General features: G+C 42.6%; 1 protein-coding gene and 1 pseudogene across 1 annotated transcript in view; both read left to right on the top strand.

Annotated features, from left to right (window-relative positions):
• TDRD3 (tudor domain containing 3) overlaps positions 1 to 20,314 on the top strand; it is a 240,430-nt gene that overhangs the window by 113,185 nt on the left and 106,931 nt on the right. The window contains exon 4 of the mRNA XM_083168890.1: positions 19,612 to 19,772. Coding sequence (XP_083025016.1) covers positions 19,612 to 19,772 — 161 coding nt within the window. The remainder of the gene's footprint in view (positions 1 to 19,611; positions 19,773 to 20,314) is intronic.
• On the top strand, positions 11,792 to 11,910 carry LOC146061418 (5S ribosomal RNA; annotated as a pseudogene).

Here is a 20,314-nt window from a genome sequence, read left to right as displayed (position 1 = left end):
AGGAAGGTCGACCTGACTTAAGGTCGACATGGGCCAAGGTCGACATGACCTAAGGTCGAATTTGCATAAAGGTCGACATGAGGAAGGTCGACTGGTCATAAGGTCGACATGGGTTTTTCACTGTTTTTTTTATCCGAATGTCGACAGTCGACATGGACACAGTTGGCAATGAGAATCGGACCCTCGCATCGCTCGCTTCGCTCGCAATGCTTTGGGCACGGTGCCTCGCTGCGCTCGACACACTTGTTTATTCTCCCACCACGCCCTAGTGGATGGTAGGGCATGAAATACCGCCAGTCGGCACATGTCGGCTCAAAAAACAGTGAAAAACCCATGTCGACCTTATGACCAGTCGACCTTCCTCATGTCGACCTTTATGCAAATTCGACCTTAAGTCATGTCGACCTTGGCCCATGTCGACCTTAAGTCAGGTCGACCTTCCTGCCAGTCGACCTAGTGGGGTCGACCTAATGACTGTAGACCTAAGTTCATTCTAATAGATGACCGCTTCCTGAGGGGGGCATAGTGTTGAGGACTGCACTGTCCTCAGACAGATAAGAGGGAAGGGGATGCAACGCTGCTGCCTGTTCATCATTAGATTGACTGGTGCAGCAGATAGACTGGTGCAGGGAGGAATGGGTAGGGGGAGGATCCAGATGTCCAAATTTCTAACAGGCTGCGGCAACCAGGAGCTACTAGACTATATTATACTATGAAGCACACCGCACAGGGTGTACAGAGGGTGCCGCTCTTTGTTTTACGGTGCCGCTGCCTGTATGCCTAATGACAGCTGACAGGCACATAAGGGTCCTTCCACTGAGGAAGAGAGGGCTGCTGGACTCTGCACGGTGTAAGTGTAACATGGACCAGCTCTTCATGTTGCCTGCCGGCTCTCATAACATGACAGGTGCTGAGGTGCAAAGAGTGTGCCTTTTCAGCAAGGCGCCTCCCTGCTTTGCAGGATGCGCTGAGTGGGTATCGCTGGTCCTGTCTCCTTAGCAGGTTATTAGTTAGGAAGAGTGCATTATCCTGTTCTCCCCAACAGAGGAAAACCATTCATGTGTGATAGGCAGCCTTGGGATTGCATTGCCCTTCCCCTCCAACTCCAGACTTGGGGGACATCTATTTCATACTTTGCAGACATGATTCAGCCAGGCACTAGGTGGATATGCAACCCATAGGATTTCTTTAATTATATCTTAGGGAACAGACAGTTATACTGTTGGTGTTTTGCCACAGTGCTGTGATGTCACTATATGTAGGTACAAGTTCCCCACCAGGATTGTATTTTACAGAAGATTCAAAGCAAGAAAACTGTCAACATCTAAATGTTTTGTGTTTTTTTCCTTTCCTTAACCACAGGAGAAAAAAATATATAATATTTTTTCATGTTTGTAGTCTTTTTAGATTGCTTCAAATACAAATGTAGTTTGTTTTGTTTTACATGAATACATTTACATCAATCATTGGGTACCTTTAACATAATCTTCTTTTAAATGCTTTAAAAAAAAAGAGCATGAAGCTTTAAAATCCACCATGTCAAGTGCATTGCATTTTGCTTTGTTTTGGAAATGCAGTATATTCCATTTGGTTCCAGTGGATGGAAACATCTGTATGACTGTAGTACTAAACATTGCCACAAGATGGTGACAGTTATCTTCAGTTTTTAGGTCTATGTTCTGTATTCAGAATCAAGTTAAGGTGTTTTTTTATTTACAGATATTTAGTGGTTTGAAAAGTGTCAAACATCACATGCAATTCTAAGAGCCGTGCTTGCAGGTTTAATGACCAGCCGTATGGAGACTGAACCCGACCCTTCACACAGTATATGGTGATTCGCAAGCACTTACATTGAATATGCTCTGTATAAATCCGCATGTTATTTGCCAGTGTGGAGTTATAGTATACTCCTTGTGATAAGTTTGTTGCCAGCAAACCTGTTTGGTTCTCTGCATGGTTAGTTAACAAGATAAATTCAGGTCCCACCACTTTGCTAGCGTCTGTGGTATTTTCAAGTCTGTTTACCAGAAAATTTGATTTAATCAGATGCGACGGAGATGTGCAATATACCTGGCGTGAGTTTCATCCAGGTACCATGCAACTTTGTTAATGTTCAGTATCTTTGTCACAGCACAATGGGGGTTATTCTAGTTCACTCTTTCTGACAAATTCCTTCTTAGATGGACAAAACTATGTGCACTGCAGGTGGGGCAGATGTTACTTGTGCAGAGAGAATTAGATTTGGGTGGGGTTTTACTTCAAAGTGAGATCTATATTGCAGTGTAAAAATAAAGCAGCCAGTATTTACCCTGCACAGAAACAAAATAACTCACCCAAATCTAATTCTCTCTGTACAAGTAACATCTGCCCCCCTGCAGTGCACATGGTTTTGTCCATCTAAGAAGGATTTTGTCAGAAAGAGTGAACTAGAATAAGGCTCAATGTGACTAAAATGCAGGATTAGACTGTGCTGATAAATTTGATATGACATTTGTATATTGGGGATTATTCAGACCTGATTTATCGGTTGATGTTCCGCAGAGCCCTGCAATCAGGTATTCGCCACCCAGCCTGAGTGAAATCCTGCCTTGTGCAAGGCTGTAATAGGCCTGTGAAAATATTGCAGCCCTGCGATTAGCTGCAAATCCATTTGCAGTCACTCACAATAAAATATTTTTTCTACTGTGAGCTGTCTGTGTCCAGGACTCACCACCCACATACAACGGCTTTCTGTCAATAAACTTGCTTATGGCCAGTGATGATGATAATTAAAAAAGAAAAAAAAAGTATGATGGCCTCGCGCATGCGTACTCCGATCCTTATGCATGCACAGTCTATCGATAATCGGCTGGCCTGCAAATTCACAGCTGTGTGATCAGGTCAGAATAACTCCCATTTGTGTGTGTGACTGAGCCTGTATACTAGGCTGTCCAGGTCCTGTACCTGTCCAGAGCAAAAAAGCGGGCAACAAAGATAGTCAAGGACCAACTACATCCTGGCCATGGCTTGTTTAACCTGCTGCCATCATGCAGACGCTACATGGCCATTCCCACCAGAAGCCTAAAAAGTTTCTTCCTTCAAGCAGTTCACCTGTTGACACGTGAACTCATGAACACCTCACTGTCTAGTCGCGCCATAACCCTTTGCACATAATCTAACACTGTGTCCCCTCGGAATAACTCTCTTTATGACTGTACATGTTCCCCCACCTGCTTATATTGTTTATTGTTTATACTGTATGCTGTTTACTTGTTACCCACCTGGCTGCTGCACAGCAAACCGAATACAAATTCCTAGTATACGCAATTATACCTGGCCAATAACGCCGATTCTGATTCTAAGCAGAATGAAACTTCTATTGCAAAAAGGCTGCATCTGGTACATGGTATCACTTTGTGTACAGATTCAGAGACTCACTGACAAATGTCATATAATCAGCACAGTCTCCTTGTGCGTCCTAGTCTCGTTATTGTGAGTAAGATGCATTTTCGGCAAAAAAGATACCTGATGCTAGAAGATTCCCACATGACCTGCAATGAGTGTGGCAACGACTTATCTGTATCTACTGTATGTACTGTAACAGTACTTGGCATGGAAAAAAGCAGTGGTTTCTGCATTATAGCACTTCATATACAGATTCTCACTCACACACAGATATGCAAGTGTTGCATACAATGTGTCCACATATGTCTATCTTCTGTGTGCTACACAGTACGAGTCACATTACACAAAACAATTATTGTTTACAATATTGTATACAATATCGCATCTCCTCGCATATCGGTTTTGCGATGAGATCTAGTACAAAAGTATGTGCAGCACATACTTTTTGTACTAGATCTCATCTCATCGCAAAACCGAGATGCGATGCAATGAGATGTGATATTGTATACAATAATTGTAAAGTGTATGGGCACCTTTAGCTTTGAACATATTTTGCATCCTTTTCTGTTAAAATACATTTTATTCACAAATACCAACCTCGCTCACATTTGTATGCAGATACAGCTGTGGGTTTGGTGTGACTTGTCATCCACAGTGAACAGTTTTCAAAACCTTGGTCCTCACACTTAAGGTCCATACACCTGGGGTGATTTCAGGGCTATTTCTAAGTGATCTGTCTAAATCACTTATGCTGCTTTCACACCGCAAAACCTGCTCAGACCAGGTATTTAAAACGTTTTTTGAAACGGGTCAGAACAAGTTTAAACCCTTTCACACCGCATGTAAATACCTGGTCTAAAGCAGGTTTGCGGTGTGAAAGCGGTAAAGCCCCCCCTACTATGCTCGGAGAGACGGCGCTGAGACACAGGCAGCAGCAGCGCAGGGTGTGCTGATGATGAGAGGGACAGAGAGCAGGCAGCCAGCGGTGCAGCTGATGGAGAGCGGGCAGGGGGGGCGCATGGTGAGGTGATGGGGGGCATCACCTCACCATGCGCCCCCCTGCCCGCTCTCCATCAGCTGCACCGCTGGCTGCTTTCCGTCCCTCTCATCATCAGCACACCCTGCGCTGCTGCTGCTGCCAATGTCGGACTGTCTCTCAGCACTGTTTCTTCCACCACCACCCCGCCGCAGAGGCAGCGGGACATCCACATCGTGCTCCCGCTGCCCGCACTCCGCTGCTGCCCTGCTCCGGAACTGGTGGGACAGGGCAGACAGCCGCTCGCACCTCAGCCAGAGCCGCCCGTCCCCGCTCACCTCCTCGGCGCAGTGCAGCAGCCCCCGCTCTCACCCCGGGCAGGGCAGGACATAGTGCCTCGGAGTTGCAGGGACCCCCTGCCCCCAGCTCGACCATTCCCTTCCCTGCGCTGGGGGGGGACGGACGAGGAGAATACCATTTCAGACCCGTTCTAGGCACCAAATAAACGGGTCTGAAACGGGTAGGACCCTCCATATTTACAGTTTCCAAAAACCGGTTTTTGGAAACGGTAAAATCACACAGCACCTTTCAGACCGCACACATTACCGTTTTGAAACGGTAAAAAAACGGCAATAAAACTGTAAATATGTGCGGTCTGAAAGGGGCATTAGATATTAAGCATGGATTGCTCTGTGTGTATATCCCCGGGCGATGGGCCACACATCGCTATTGCCTGACTAGAACTTGACTGCATGCAATCAAAATCTAGGCACATTGCCAGTGTATTCACCAGGTATCACTGGTAAGCACACATCACTGGTGCATCGCATGTGTGTCTGCAAAGTATGCTGAGCAATCTGTACTTAAACACATTGCTTAGCACGGGGCTCCTGTCGCCCGTGTGTATGGGGCTTTACAGTCTAAGTTTTCATGATGGCCAAACTTGATAGGCAGCAGCATGTGCGGGAAGGTGGTGCATGCTGAGCTCAGAATCTGGGTGTGGGTGGATGCCAAGAAACCATACGACTCCTGGATTGGCAACACCTTCTTTTTTGGGGTGTTTCAGCATGTCCTGGTACTGAAAACCCTGATTAAATACAAAAATATATTATTGATGGAGTATTCTTAAGGTTCATACACACGGGGTGTTCAGCCACTTTTCTAAACGATTTGACTAGATCACTTAGAAAAGAAGCACTGAATGCTCCGTATGTATGCCCTGCAGTGATGTCACATCACTCAGGTAAAAAAAATCTAGGTCGCCCCATGTGTACAGGGCTTTAGTTCGTAAATGAACATGAACACTGCAATTTCAACATTATTATCTTTTTAAGCAGTGCTAAATTATTTTACTTGCTGTTATTTTTCAAGTCTTTTAAATAGATACTGTAGTCTATCTTTCAACCACTAGGTGGCATCATTAGCCTAGAATACATTATACCATTTTAACTGTTGAGATGTGAGCATAGGAAAAGTTAGTACTTTTCCACTCTTGAAATGCGCATTGCAGAATTTGTGCACTTCAGATGGATTGGTATGACAATTAATGTTGTCAGAACTGTTCTAATACCTGAAAGTAGTGAATTTTTGAAATTATAACTTGCAGATTTAATGAACGGCTACAGTGAAATGTTGTTCAGTAGGTTGACTTAAAAGAGCAGGTCAAATGAGGTTGTGTTATCTTAATGTTGACAATGCTTTTCTAAACTGACAGTCACATTTTCATCTCTCATGGCAATTTTTTTAGTCTGTGTAGATGATGTGGGCATTTCTATGATAACTGCATCATTATTATTTGAGCAACCATTTGCTCATCTTGTGCATAAAGGAATATATTATATACTGTATTGGGCAGCATGGACTGTGTAATGGTTAGCATTACTGACTCACGTACTGAGGTCATGGGTTCGATTCCCACCATGGCCCTAACACTGGAGTTTGTATATTCTCCCCGTGTTCGTGTGGGTTTTTCTCCAGGTACTCCGATTTCCTCCCCTTGCATGGTGTTTCCTCTGGGTACTCAGGCTTCCTCCCACAATCCAAAAATATACTGGTAGGTTAATTGGCTCCCTAGAATGTGTGTGTACATGTGTTAGGGAATATAGATTGTAAGCTCCGCTGGGGCAGGGACTGATGTGAATGTTCAAATATGCGATGTGCAGTGATGCAGAATATGTGTGCGCTATATAAGAAACTGTTCATAAATAAATATATATTTATACATACATATTCTATCTATGCGGTACTAAAAAATTGTAAACTCTTGCTTAAAATACTTGTCACAATGGTGCAACCTACTGAATACATGGGGTTACTGAAAAATATAGTAAAAATAGAAATAAGCATGTTCTTTATACAATTATTACAATTTCTAGTATGACATTCCTGCAAACACTGCACAGATTGGGCAATGGACCCAACGCTGTGGATTGGGGGTGACCTCCATGACCAAAGTCCATTTTATTTTTTTCCAGTCTGCATTGGTTTGGCAAAGTGCAGATTGCTTTCGTTACCAAAATGTGCCCGTTTTATGTGTAACCCAGGGCATGCACCACACTTCTCTTTATATGCAACATGGTGGTTACTCTGGGGATAGTTTTTGGGCAGTGTGCTGATCACATAGGATATCATATTTTCATTTTGAAGGGCAACAATTATTGATACACATTTGTATTTATACTTAGATTACAGTATTAAACCTTTTTTATATTGAATTATTTCAATCATAACATGCAACACCATAGTGCCCATATAAATTCATAATAAGTATTTCCGCAATTGCCCCCAATTCATTATATGCCACTAAGCCGCACCATCCTTTTTATAATACACTAAACACTGCACTGCATTCATAATATACCACACACAATACAGAACCCAACAAATGTATACTATGTTGTGTGTGGAGATTTAGCCAAATTTCATTGGTAGCAAAATACTAGAACATTCAATGAAAAGCTTAATGAATACAAAACAGGCATACAAACTTTCTAGGGACAGTGAATAATAGTATAACCACACAGCCCATATAACTAGTTTTCATTACATTGTAGTTGTCCATCTTCCAATTAAGGACATTGCACATTTCTCAGTTGTAATGGGCAGGAATATAATGTCCGCTCAATATTTCAGTCCTTCAAACAGGTGTGAACCATTAGGTCCGACAGTCAATAGGTCGGCAACTATTGGTTGACGCGTGATAAATGTCAACATGGTTTTTGCCGAAATTGACAAAATGTTGACACAAGCAAAAGGTTGACATGAATTTTCACTTATCGGTGTCTATTCTGAAAAGTGCCAACATGGTCACCATAAAGGTGTACCATGTGGCTTGCTGCGCTCGCCATGCTCTGGGCATGGTGCCTCGCTACACAAGGCAAACTATTATGTTTTAACTCTACCCACTTGGATCGTGAAGTATGAACAATTTGTTTAAAAAATAATAATAATAATAATGTTGCCCATTCCCTGTGTCAATATTTTCCTTTTGTCAGTGCCGACCTTTTCCTGTGTTGACCTATTGCCTGTTGACCAATAGTGGTTGACCAATTGATCCGATACCCTTCAAACCTTTGTTTTGACCGTCTCTCACTTAAATCGTGTAGTGTATACAAGAACATACCCTTTGTATAAACCTGTGACAATTAAGCAATTTACTCAATAAATGACATCATACACATGTGTCTGCATACATTATTGCTGCAATCATGCCAAACATCCAATTTCCGAGCCAGGTCCGGTGAATCTACGCTAGTATTCGGGATATTGTTTTGCCTAAAAATGTCTGTCACAATGCAATGAAGCTGAAAATGTGTCCCGCTATATCATTGCTGTGGGAGGCAGTGAGTCCTGGTGCTGCAGCATAACACAGCCTTTGGCTCCCCAAATTCAAAGCTAATGCACGCTCCTGCTGTAGCTCCTGTTACCCCATTGAAAGCTGCCTTACTCTACGCTACACATGGGCAAAGATAGAACTGGACACATCTATAGGATGCACCAGTAGGCTGTGGTGCTTAGTTTGATATAGATTATATTATTATATTTTATATAATTTTACTTTTATTCATCAGGGCAAGAATTCTCTAAACAGTGTGCAAACATACTAGAAACTAACCTAAACTAGGTTACTGAACCAAGCAGGAAACTACAGAAATATTTACATTCATATATGGATAAATACACACACACAACCATCCATTCGGGTGTCGGGGGGGATCCCGACGGTTAGTATCCCGACTACTGGTGCTCCAACAGGGGGATCCCAACTCGCAGGGGCTATTCTCCATGTGGATGACCACCATAGATGGAAAATAGATGCTTTGGGTAGCGAAACGAGCCACCAAGCTCGCAGCATGGCAAGTGCAGTGAGCACGCAAGCCCCGTTGGAGCACCGGCAGTCAGGATTCCGACATTGGGATACTGACTGGTGGGATCCCCCTGTCAGACTCCATACCACACCCCATCCATCCATATGTGCTTGTCCAACATCTCATTCCAGATCCATTAACACTGTAACACTCCTTGCTGCCAACGAAGCCTCCTATGGGAAGTCTTTTACACTAGATTTTAGAACATAGCTATAGGAATGTGCTCACATTCAGCATAAAAAAACACTTCTGTTTGCTGATAGGTCAGTTTCATCCAATGATTCGTTAATTGGCTTGAGGTCAAGGCTCGTGTATGCCAATCTAGATCTTCTACACCAAAATTACATACAATTAATCTACCTCATTACATGGTGGGCATTATCATGCTGATACCATAAAAGTCCCTTCCCAAACCTAATTTACAGTAGTGTTCCTTCTGTGAACTGGACTGGGCAGGGCGGGGGCAGAATGAAAGGAGTGGACCAGGCCCACAATATCATCAAAAGGGATGGGTCTGGGCTGTGACATCTTCAAAAGGAGCAGGCCAGGCCTAGCAGATGTAACTGCCAGGGAAGTGCTGGCCATCTACAGGGGCGCTGGGCTTCCCTGTGTGCATTGGCGGGGAGAGGCAGCAGGCTGTTCTAGCAGGGCGCTGAAGGAGGGGCTGCTGAAACAGCCTAGCGGCAACACTAGAATGTACTTAAATGTAGTTATATGCTGTACCACAGGCATTCCCAACCACTGTCTTAAAGGCACACTAATGGTCCGGATTTTAGTGAAGTAAATGCACAGGTGACTTAATTAGTACTTCAGCTATTTTGATGGATATAACAAAAACCTGCACTGTTAGTGTGCCTTGAGGACCGAGGTTGGGAATACCTCCAGCAGCATCAATATTTCTCTTCACTAGCAATAAGGGCCAAGGCCAAACCATGTAAAATGACACCTGACTATTATTTCTGCTCCTCCAAACTTTACAGGAAACCAATTTCCGATCTCACCAGACGATTGGAAAGATAAATAGGTGTGTAGCCAGCTTTAAAGTGCACATACTTCTTACCATGTTTGTGTACACCTGTTACAGCCTGCTGGTAATGCTGGTTTGGTCTGATATAAGCAGCTATTCTGTCTGCGTTAAATGCTGTGTGCTTGCTGCCTATGTTTTCACAATTACTGGCCTGGCTATCCCCCTGCTATGCTTTAGCATTGTTTATTATGAATGAGTGCTTTCATCACTCACCTCCACTCCAACACCCCCTTCCCGCACATCATAGTAGTGATAACTGAAGGGAATGTCCATGCATGTACAGTATACAAAGGTGAGGTACATAGGCAAATTACTGTAACAACATAAAGTCCATTCCAATTCAATATTGATGTGTTTTTTAATACAACAATAGCTTGCTTTGTTATCCTAAATAATACAGCTGTAGAACTACTGTATTGTGTGACCTCTTAAATTATCTGCAAGCTGTGCAGATATGTCATAACTAAGCTTCTGTTTATGTAATTAGTTTAATCTTCAAAATGTGCTAATGACATGGACATAAAACTAAAAGAAGCTATGTAAACATAGTAATGAATAAAGAAGCCAAAACGCACTGCAGATTTTAGTGAAAGGCAAACAGTGTAACATTTTCATCTGTCATTTGTTGTATACAGTCACAATACCTCCTTCATCTATGCTACACCCACGGAACCTGAAACTTTTGCAAGGTTTAAACTTCTATTAGTGTTTGTTTAGCTTTTATTTCAAACATTATGCGCTTTGAACACTAAGCTGTAATTATGCTATGCGCCATCCTCTCATGCCTGTATGCAAGTACGGCTGTATGCTGCACTTACTATACCTCGGTATTCCTAAACAATGTGTTAGTCTGGCGCTAATCCAGGCTGTCTGGAAACTCCCTTACAAAGGACAACTTGGGCCTTTTACAGGTAATTGAATTGACCCATAAGTTTGCATTGCGTACCTAATTTATAATAATTATTTAAAGTTGACGTCTTATAGCGTCTTTGTTTCTACGGTGCAAACACAGTAGACGCAATCTCGTGGGTCATAAGCGACGTCCTCTGCCTTCTGTACATGCAACCCAATCTGAGTATAGCATCAATGATCGCTCTATTCCTGGTTGTGGTCGCTAACCAGATCTGTTGTAAAACCGCTAAGTGTGTACACACATCGTTTGTCATCGAGTTCTATGGAAATCGATGAGGACATTGCATTGTTTGCAGTGTTGTCTAATGTGTGACCAAGCGTATTGCGAAACACGTGTCAGGACACACGTGGTCACGCCCCCACCACTCCCACCAGTCCCGGCAGAGAAGAGGTTTACTGACGGATTCACTCCTCGTCCGTCTTCATACACCGGCGCTGCAGCACTGAACGGGAATACACCAGCGGGTATTCCCGCCCCTTACCGTGTCCCCCCGGATCGAATACCTGCAGTATCATCGCCGGCCGCAGCCGGCTTAGGTAACGGGGTAATCCCCCACCTGTGTACCCTGAACATATCGTTGATTGAGCACACATCTCTTGTTTGCAAACTGCATATCACTAACATCCTTTCTACTACTTTGAGGCTTATTAAGCTGAGTACCTCTGCATAAGTTCATTTAAACTTACAGTCAAGTGTTGTATAAAGCATTTAATAACCCGTGTTTGCAGGGCTTTGTTGCTACATTTCTGCCACATTCGACTACCCTTTTATATTTGCGCAAAGTATTTTCACTTTGCACACACTGTATCTGAATCGGCAGTTCATATGCATGTTTGTCTCAGACTCCAAGTTTTTCAATGCTAAATACGATATTCACATGTTGAAGCATATCTGTCTCTGTCCTTATACGCTGTAAAGAGTCATTCAGAAGGCAACAGTCATCCACCTGATCAGTGTGTTTATTTATTCCTGGCTATTTAGTTACTAATTTCTATTAATTGTACTTGCTACACCTGACTGCAATGCCCAATGGTAACAGGGTTGCTCTGCTCGGATTTGTCTGAACAGCAGAAGTCCATCTTGGCTCATCCATTTTTATTGACATCGGAAATAACCAGGCAGGGATATACAGCCATACTTCACAGGACCGCCTGTAACCCGTCCGAACACAGCAGCTAAGCAGTGAAAGGCTGGATTAGTACCTGTATGGGAGACCTACAGGGAATATCCAGTGCTGTATTCAACTACTGGGACAGTACGTCTGTCAGTATCTTCAAGGTGCAGCCACAATCACCTTTGATCCTTCCCTTTCCCTCTCTCCCTCTACATTTATCATTTATTATCCAATTATGCCGACACTGCAGTAGAAAATCTAGTGGTGGTGGGCTGTGTCCATTGTTTCATTTGTTTGCCATTATCATATATTATATATAAAATTGTCATTTGGCAAACAGTGTCTTAAAACATTTTCGCATTCATACTTTCTTTAAGTGATTGGCCGCATTACCGGCAGGAGATTTACAATTATCTAGACTCCAAAAGGTATACACATGGTGTGTCGACAATAGCTATAAATGCAATTTATTTTAAAAAGCTTAACATTAAAAGTTACGTTTTAATTACTATCATCTATATCTTTACTAATCCATATTATCACAGTTTAAAGCGTGCCCCAGAAACCTACTGGTTCTCTTTTAGTCTTCTCTTATAGACTACCCTTTTCAGTATATGTGCTGAACTTTTTTTTGGGAGCACCACCAACCAGCAATTGCTAATCAGGTTTTTCCTGAACAGCCTTCTCTTATGTTGGTTAATTTCAATTGTTACCGTCGAATTTGCAACTTAAAAAATTGTCTCTTAGCCTGTGCCAACCAACCCCCTATCTAAATCTTGTCTAATGTGTACCCAGCTTTACATTTAAAACAGATGCGGAACATTTTAAAAGCCTCTTTCAGAGGAACAAAATGTGTCCATTCTTAAAGTTTTGTATTCTTAATGTTGAAATACAGCTAAATGTCCTGAACACACATGATATGGGTTGTTTTATCTTTCATTATTGATATTTGCTTAAAACACTTAAGGTGGAATTCTGTTAGCAGCTTTGGTTAGCCAGGGCTAACCTATTAGTCCTGATGCTGGCTTCCTTTTCCCCCCAATATATTATGCCTGAGGCACGCTAAGCATATTCCCCAAAAAGCTGCCCCTGGACTCGCAGTAACAAATTGGATCGTCCTATCAATGATGAAGGATGTCTGAGAGCACCACCTCCACACTTGAGGGTCTGGAAAGTGGTAATTCATTGTAGTGTGGGGTTGGGGGGCAGTAGATTGAAGTTTTAGCCAGGGTGCAGAGAAGCCTTACACTAAGGTTTTTTTTTTTTTTTTAAGGAAAACTGAGCTTCGTAGGTGCAGGAAAATGTTTGCCCTTAGGGACCAAAAGTTTTAAAAATTCAGCTACTGTCCCTTATTTCCTCCCTATTTAGAATTTTTTGGTGGGCTCATAATAATTTTAAACTGTCATTATACCTTGATAATGGTACCCTAAAAGTAAAAATCATGGTTCAACACGCACCCCGAATTTATTGTGAATAGTAAAAACAAGCTAATTTAAAAGAAACGTTTTATTGCATGACCTCACCAATCACCATCATTACTACTGCTGCACCACCGTGGATGCTAAGTGACTGAGTGTACATTTACAACAGAATGTCTAATTGGGGGCAGAAGGAAATATTGTGGAGCTTCACAGATGGAACCTTGCAGGCAAGAATGCAAAGAGGTAATCAGTTGAGAGGGGAGGTGCCAGTCATTAGCTGAGTGAAGTGGGCAGATAGGAGTATGCAGAGAGAGGAGGTTGAAAATATAGGGGGGGGGGGGGGGGGAGGGTTTGGATTGGATGATGGCTTTATAGGCCAGGGTCAGGTGTTTGAATTGATTTCTGAAGGTAAGGGTGAATTGGTAATGGAGGCAGGCAGAAGCATTGTAGGCAGCTTTGAAGGGTCTGAGGTTTGAACCAGAGAGGCCAGATAAGAAGAGGTTACAGTGGTCCAGTCAAGAGATAACCAGTGAGTTGATGATCCTTGTTATTCCAAAGGTAGAAGCGGCATGAGATGGTGAGGTTGTTGATGGATAGTGAAATTGAGGGAGAAGAGGGAACTTATGGGCTTATTCTCCTAGAGATGATCAGTTAAAGAAACTACTGGGACATCCAGGTGGAAATATTAAAGAGACAATGAGTGAAAAAATAGGAGGAGAGGTAGATCAGTTTCACCAGTATTAAGGTCCCCATACATTACTGCAGCAGGAATGCATGCCAAATATCGCATGCAATCCCAGCAAGTGCTACCAGAGGCTGTCTGATCTGACAGATCCTTACCACAGCACTTGTGATCTAGGGCAGTGGTTCCCAACCCTGGTCCTCAAGTACCCCCAACAGTGCACGTTTTCCAGGTCACCCGGCAGGTGCACTCATTATTCAGACACATTTTAAATGATCCACAGGTGGAGCTAATTATGTCACATGTGATTCTGTGTGGAGACCTGCAAAACATGCACTGTTGGGGGTACTTGAGGACCAGGGTTGAGAACCACTAATCTAGGGGATCTGATGCGGATTGTATCAGACCTAAAATACATCCAATTTGCCAGTTTTCATCAGATTTATTGGCTTAATGCGTCGAAATCAGGCAAAATCGTCCAGCTTAATTCATATTGTATTACTAGATTTTAATGAGCTCACTTACTGAGTGTAGAGTGAGAAGGGGACCAATAACAGGACCTTGAGCGACACCAACTGATAGTGTAAAAGGTTGATCAATGAGAAGTTGAGGAAAGCAAAGTGATAACCGGGTTGGAGGCCTGTATGCTGGTAAGCATTTTGAAATAAAAATTTTTGCAGCAAGAAAAAGGCAGCACAGTATGAAGTAATCTATGGATATCAATGTTCAGTGACAATTGTTTAGTTAGCAGGAGAGGATAAGCAGGAAACTTACGGTCCTATTCAGAGATGGGCGAAATGCATGCTTAATGCAAGCAGCATAGTATTTTCATCTGAATTCCAGCAGTGAGAGGCAGGAGATGTCTCCATAGACGAGACACCTCCTGAAAGTTGCTGCAATCCCGGTACTGTGGCTGATCTAACAGGAGAGTTGCTCTGAACTCTGAATCTGGTCTATAGCCAATTACCTCAAGGTTACTTTTGGTGAAGGTTTCCTAAGGAGGGAGAGGTGGAAAATTGGTAAGAATTAGGATAAACGAAGCTGCTGATGACGTTATGCAGAAAGATGGAATGGTGAATACTGTAGGTAAAGTCACAGATCGCAATGGTGAGTGAATACCACAACAAGGGAGTACTCGTTTGCATGGGAGAGTGATGAGGCCCATTGGTATAGTCCAAGAGACGATATGGGGAAAAGGATGTAGATGGAGAAGGCTCAGTGGGAACATCAATACAATATTGGGGCGATTATATGCCTGCTACTACTGAGGTTGGCAGGGCAGTATTAAATGGGACTTGGAATGAGCAGCAAAGGGATGAAAGCTCCCCCCTTCCCCCCCCCCCCCCACACACACACACACACACACCACAATGTCAACTAGGTCAGGGTTTGAGCGAATGAGAAGCTAAGAGCACAATGGCAGGAGAAGTATCAAATGATCAGATCCAGGATTTTGTTATTGCTAGGAGATGCAATATGTTAGACATAAAAAGGTCATGTGTGGCAGACGGGTGATGGCATGAGATCTTTAAATAACAATTTTATTTTTCTTCAACTACATTTATAATCTCCATATTCCAAATTTGAACAAAATCTGAGCTGGTGAGGTGAAAGTTTAGCAAAAAGTGTGTTGATTTGGTACAGAATGACCCCATCCTAGTTCATACCCCAAAGTGGCTGTCTCCATTTTATGTATTTTGATAGTTTTCATCCAAAACTATTCCGAGATTATATAATTTTCTGATCTTTTATCTCTCAAGAATTAAAAAGCCATGACTACCTTCTAAACACAAGTGGAAATGTTGATCACCATGTGTTACAAATTAATTTGAGCCATTTAAGGTTAAAATGTGTTCAGGCATTTGAGAAGGACATTAAACTGTTCATAATTGCTGGTATGAGTGCTACAGGCAATTGGAAAGGAAGCGATAATAACATCTGAGTGGTTTCATAGTAAACCGTTGCTAACACTACTAATTCTGCTGAACATGTAAGACAAACTTTGTTTCTTGTTGTTGTCACACATTCGTAATATTTAGCTGGACCTTACAATTTATTATATATTTATAATATACTTCAGATTGTTTAAAAAGCAGAAGTCATGTAAAAATCTTTTGTTTATTCATTGATGATTGCAGATTGACAATCCCAAATTTCAAATCGGGACCTCAGTGGGATCTACTATTTTATGGTAATTTATATAGTAGCATAAACAGTCTGTGTTTGCAGAAGATTATATCCAAACAACAGAAATAAAAAAAACAAATACTGTATTTGGCAATTTTATGGGGATTGTAGCTTTCTTAATGTTAGCAGCCCACCTCTAATTGTTTCCATTAACTTTTATACCTTGGAGACCTTAACATTTATGGGTGTATGATAGATAGATCGATAGCTGGGTAGATACATAGATTATTTAATTGATAGATCGTGTCCATTTAGTGACTCAAGATATAAATAAATCTATAAAAACATGTGAATTATTTTCCAATTGTGGTTTTTATTTAAGCTCAAGCATATATGTTGCCAAAGGCGGTTCACCCACCCAAGGTGTGCATATTTCATAGTATGACCGCACAACCAAATACTCTATCTTTAGAAGATGGTTCCTGTTATAAAATATTTCTGTACAAGATAATCTAAGGTGAAACAGCTAAAGAATAGGAGGATAAAATAGTCATGTGTTTTGAACAGATCTTCGTTGTACCAATCATCTTTGGAGGGGATTGATATCGGGTCCAGTGAGTTACAGTATGTAGTCACTTTTTTTTTTTATTGTATTATTTCCATCAGAAATGTGCTGCAGTCAGCGGTGCTGCGTTGTGCTGCTGGCAGCCAGGCATCGATGTGCTGCTGGCAGCCAGATGGCAATGAGCTGCTTTAAGTCAGTTGGCAATGTGATGCTGGCTGCGTGTGTGGATCGTATTGTCGACCAGACTTAGGTCGACAGTCATTAGGTCGACACTGTTGGGTCGACAGGCAGCAAGGTCAGCATGGTTCTAGATTTACCTCTAGCTGCTCCTGTAGAGGGGGATCCCTTCTTTGTTTCTCATAGGAGACAAGATGTAGTGTTCCTAAAGCAGTCTGACTTGGAGGAGGTGTTCAAAGCAGCCTGGAAAAATCCTGGAAAAACGCTTCCAAGTATCTAAGCGTTTTAAATCTGCCTTTCCTTTTGACCCTGAGGGTAGAAAGGTGTGGGAGGAACCTCCGGTTGTGGACGCTTCGGTGTCCCGCCTATCAAAAAAAGGTAGTGCTCCCTGTCCCGGGGACTTCGACTTTGAAAGACACTGTCAACAGAAAACTAGACGGCACAGTTAAGGCTACATACACGGCCGGTGGCGCGTCTCAACGACCAGTGCTCGCTAGTTGCTGGAAGGCTAAGGCCATATTCACATGGGCCAACCAGATCCAAGAAGGTTTACTGGGTGACATGGATGTGGCCACGGTAGCTGAAAAGCTGCGTCACATCCAGGACACAACAAAAATGTTGTGTAAGGCACAAAAATGGCTGTGTCGGCCCATAGGGCCTTATGGTTACAGAGTACCGCAGATAGACCTGACTTCGGCCAGGATGCTGTCTGAGCTGAGCGCTTTTTCATGTAGGAGCCCCTATCTGATTTTTCATCAGGATATGGCGGAGCTTAGGATGAGACAACAGTTCCTGCAGAAAGTGGTGTCAGCGTTCCATGTGAATCAACCGGTAGTGGTACCCTCCAGCTTAGGACATCAAGATATACCAGAATCCTTAGATGTGGTCAGAGCTCTGAAGGTTTACGTCAAGAGGACTGCATGTATTCTATGATGCACAAAAGAAGGACTTCCCGGCTTCTAAGCAATCTATTGCTAGGTGGATCCGGTCTAGCATACAACAGGCCTACATGGCAGCACAATTGGCGGTACCGACCTCTGTGAGAGCTCACTCCACAAGAGCGGTGGGCGCATCCTGGGTGGCTGCTCTGGGTGTTTCAGCTTTGCAGCTTTGTAGAGCTGCCACTTGGTCAGGTTAACATACCTTTGTCAAATGTTATAAGTTTGACACAGTGGCCAAGGATGATACCCAGTTTGGGCAGGCGGTGTTGCAACAAGGTCCGCTTGTTCCTGCCCTTTCTGGAAGCTTTGGGACCTCCCCAATGTATTGAGACCTCAGTATATCATATGAATTACAGTGAAAATAGGATTTTAATACCTACCGATAAATCCTTTTCACAGAGTTCATATGGGATACTGAGCGCCCACCTATTGTGATCTTGTTCCAGCTGTTCTTGCAGGTTGCAAGACAGTGGCTTCAGTACTCTGTAGTACTTTACCGGTCAGTTGACCTGAGTTGGAGCTTCTGCGTTTTGGTGACTTTTAGCTCTATACAAATCACTCAGTGATTTTAAAAGTTATAATGTTATTATAACACAATAATGGCGTTAACTAAATTTATTTGAATTAAATCCTACCTGACATCATCTTTCCTTCAGGCACAGTTTCTTAACTGGCTAGTAGAGGGTAGTAGAGGGGAGGAGCTAGCACACCCTGGTTAAAGACATTTATGTGCCTGTCTCCTGTCGGATGACCTCTATTCCCCAATGTATTGAGACCTCAGTATCCCATATGAACTCTATGAGAAGGATTTACCGGTAGGTATTAAAATCCTATTTTTTAGAAGCCTTGATATATCTCTCCCATAGGCTGGCATCTTTTCCTTCTTACTCCTTCGCTTTCAGAATAGTTCAGATGTAAGATACTTGAAATGAAATCTTTACTAAATCTGTGAGACTATTTATTGCTAACATTCCGGAAAGAGTTTTCTGTAGATGAAGCTCTTTGCTACAAGCACCTTGCAGTTAATGGCACATAAAAGTGGCTTTGAATATTTGTGATTGCTGTGTATATGACACATTTTATTACAAAATGCTGTAATACCTGTCTTTGGATATTCTCCAAAATGTCTATTTCTTAACTGTTGATATATAGATCTGCTCCCATGTGGTACAGAGGCTTTCAAGCGTCAGTTCAGTTTTGCATTGAAAAACGTTGTTTATTACACCAATCCAGACATGCCCATTGATAGAACTGTAACTTCCCAGAGGAGTTCAGTGGATAAGATGTGAGGCTTTAGAAATAAGTGTTATCCTGTCCACTCTACTAGCCCTAGGTCTTCTGCACATGGGCAGTTTCATACACCCGCATTCATTTTGCTTCCTGTACTGGACACTGGCCGCAAGCTCACTCATACCGGGATCATTATTCCACACATTTTAACAACCTGTAGCTAAGATTTACCAAAGCTTGTAGCAAGGTATAGTTCCAGTAGCAGGAGCGGATAAGTTGCTTATGAATCTCTCTCCATTGTATCTCTGATTAATTTCTCCACAATTCTGCACATTGTGTTTGCTGTATTCCCCCCGCCTATGTTTTATCTCTCCGTATGTTGTACATCATATGTTCATCAAAAATTATATCAACTATTTAACCACTTATATTGGGATTTATTGTGCAGTGTAATACAGAAACTGTGCAACACAGTAGTACTGGTGTGAGTACATATGCACATTTGTCTGCGTCCACCAATTCTGTCCATTATATCCAGAAGACTGACATTATCTTCATTATTAAAAGCTATTTCATATAGTTAAGAGAAAATAGACTTGTAGAGGGTTGGGAACGTCTGATAATTTACTGTTATGTGATGCGTTTGTTTGCCTTCCTTCTAAATCTACATTATACTATACTTACCAGGTAGATGGTCCCTGTGTTCTACAAATTCAGAAAATCCGTAATGTATCTGCTCCAAAAGACAATGAAGAATCTCAGGGAGCTCCCAGAATGCTTCGTTTGCAGATGACCGATGGACACACAACTTGCACAGCCGTAGAGTTCAGTTACTTGTCCAAAGTCAGGTAAGCCAATTTCTTGTGTAGGCGTAAAGGTACTTTACTGATGTTAATTGGAGATAAATGAATCTGTATGCGGTTAACATCCCAGAGGATGGGATGCCGTCAGTCAGAATGCTGACACCATCTTCCCGGATGAGGATGCCGACACTGGAATCTCAATTGCCGGTTTCCCGATTGCGGTATGCGTGGCAGATTAGCATTAGGCCGGGTGAGGGTTAGGCACTAGCTGGGGACTTGAGGTTAGACTGCAGTGGGGAGGATTTTTTCGGCTTAGGCACTTAGAAGGGGTTTTAGGGTTATGCTGCAAGATGGGATGATTTAGGTTTAGGCAATGGGGTACAAAGGTTAGGGTTAGAATGGTGTGAGTTTGGCTGCATAGAGGGAGGGATAGGAGAGGACAGGGGAAAGTATTTTGACCTCTGACATCACCCATCACCAGCATCCGTATGCCTTCCAGTGAATCCTATGGACTCGCAAAAGCAACAACAAAAAGCTGCAGGCATGATCTTTACTGAACTAATAAACATACGTGAAATGGAAGTGGC

This window comes from Crinia signifera, chromosome 2, assembly GCF_055691185.1.
Source record: "Crinia signifera chromosome 2, ASM5569118v1, whole genome shotgun sequence".
Classification (NCBI taxonomy): domain Eukaryota; kingdom Metazoa; phylum Chordata; class Amphibia; order Anura; family Myobatrachidae; genus Crinia; species Crinia signifera.
This window is presented reverse-complemented; position numbering and strand designations above follow the sequence as displayed.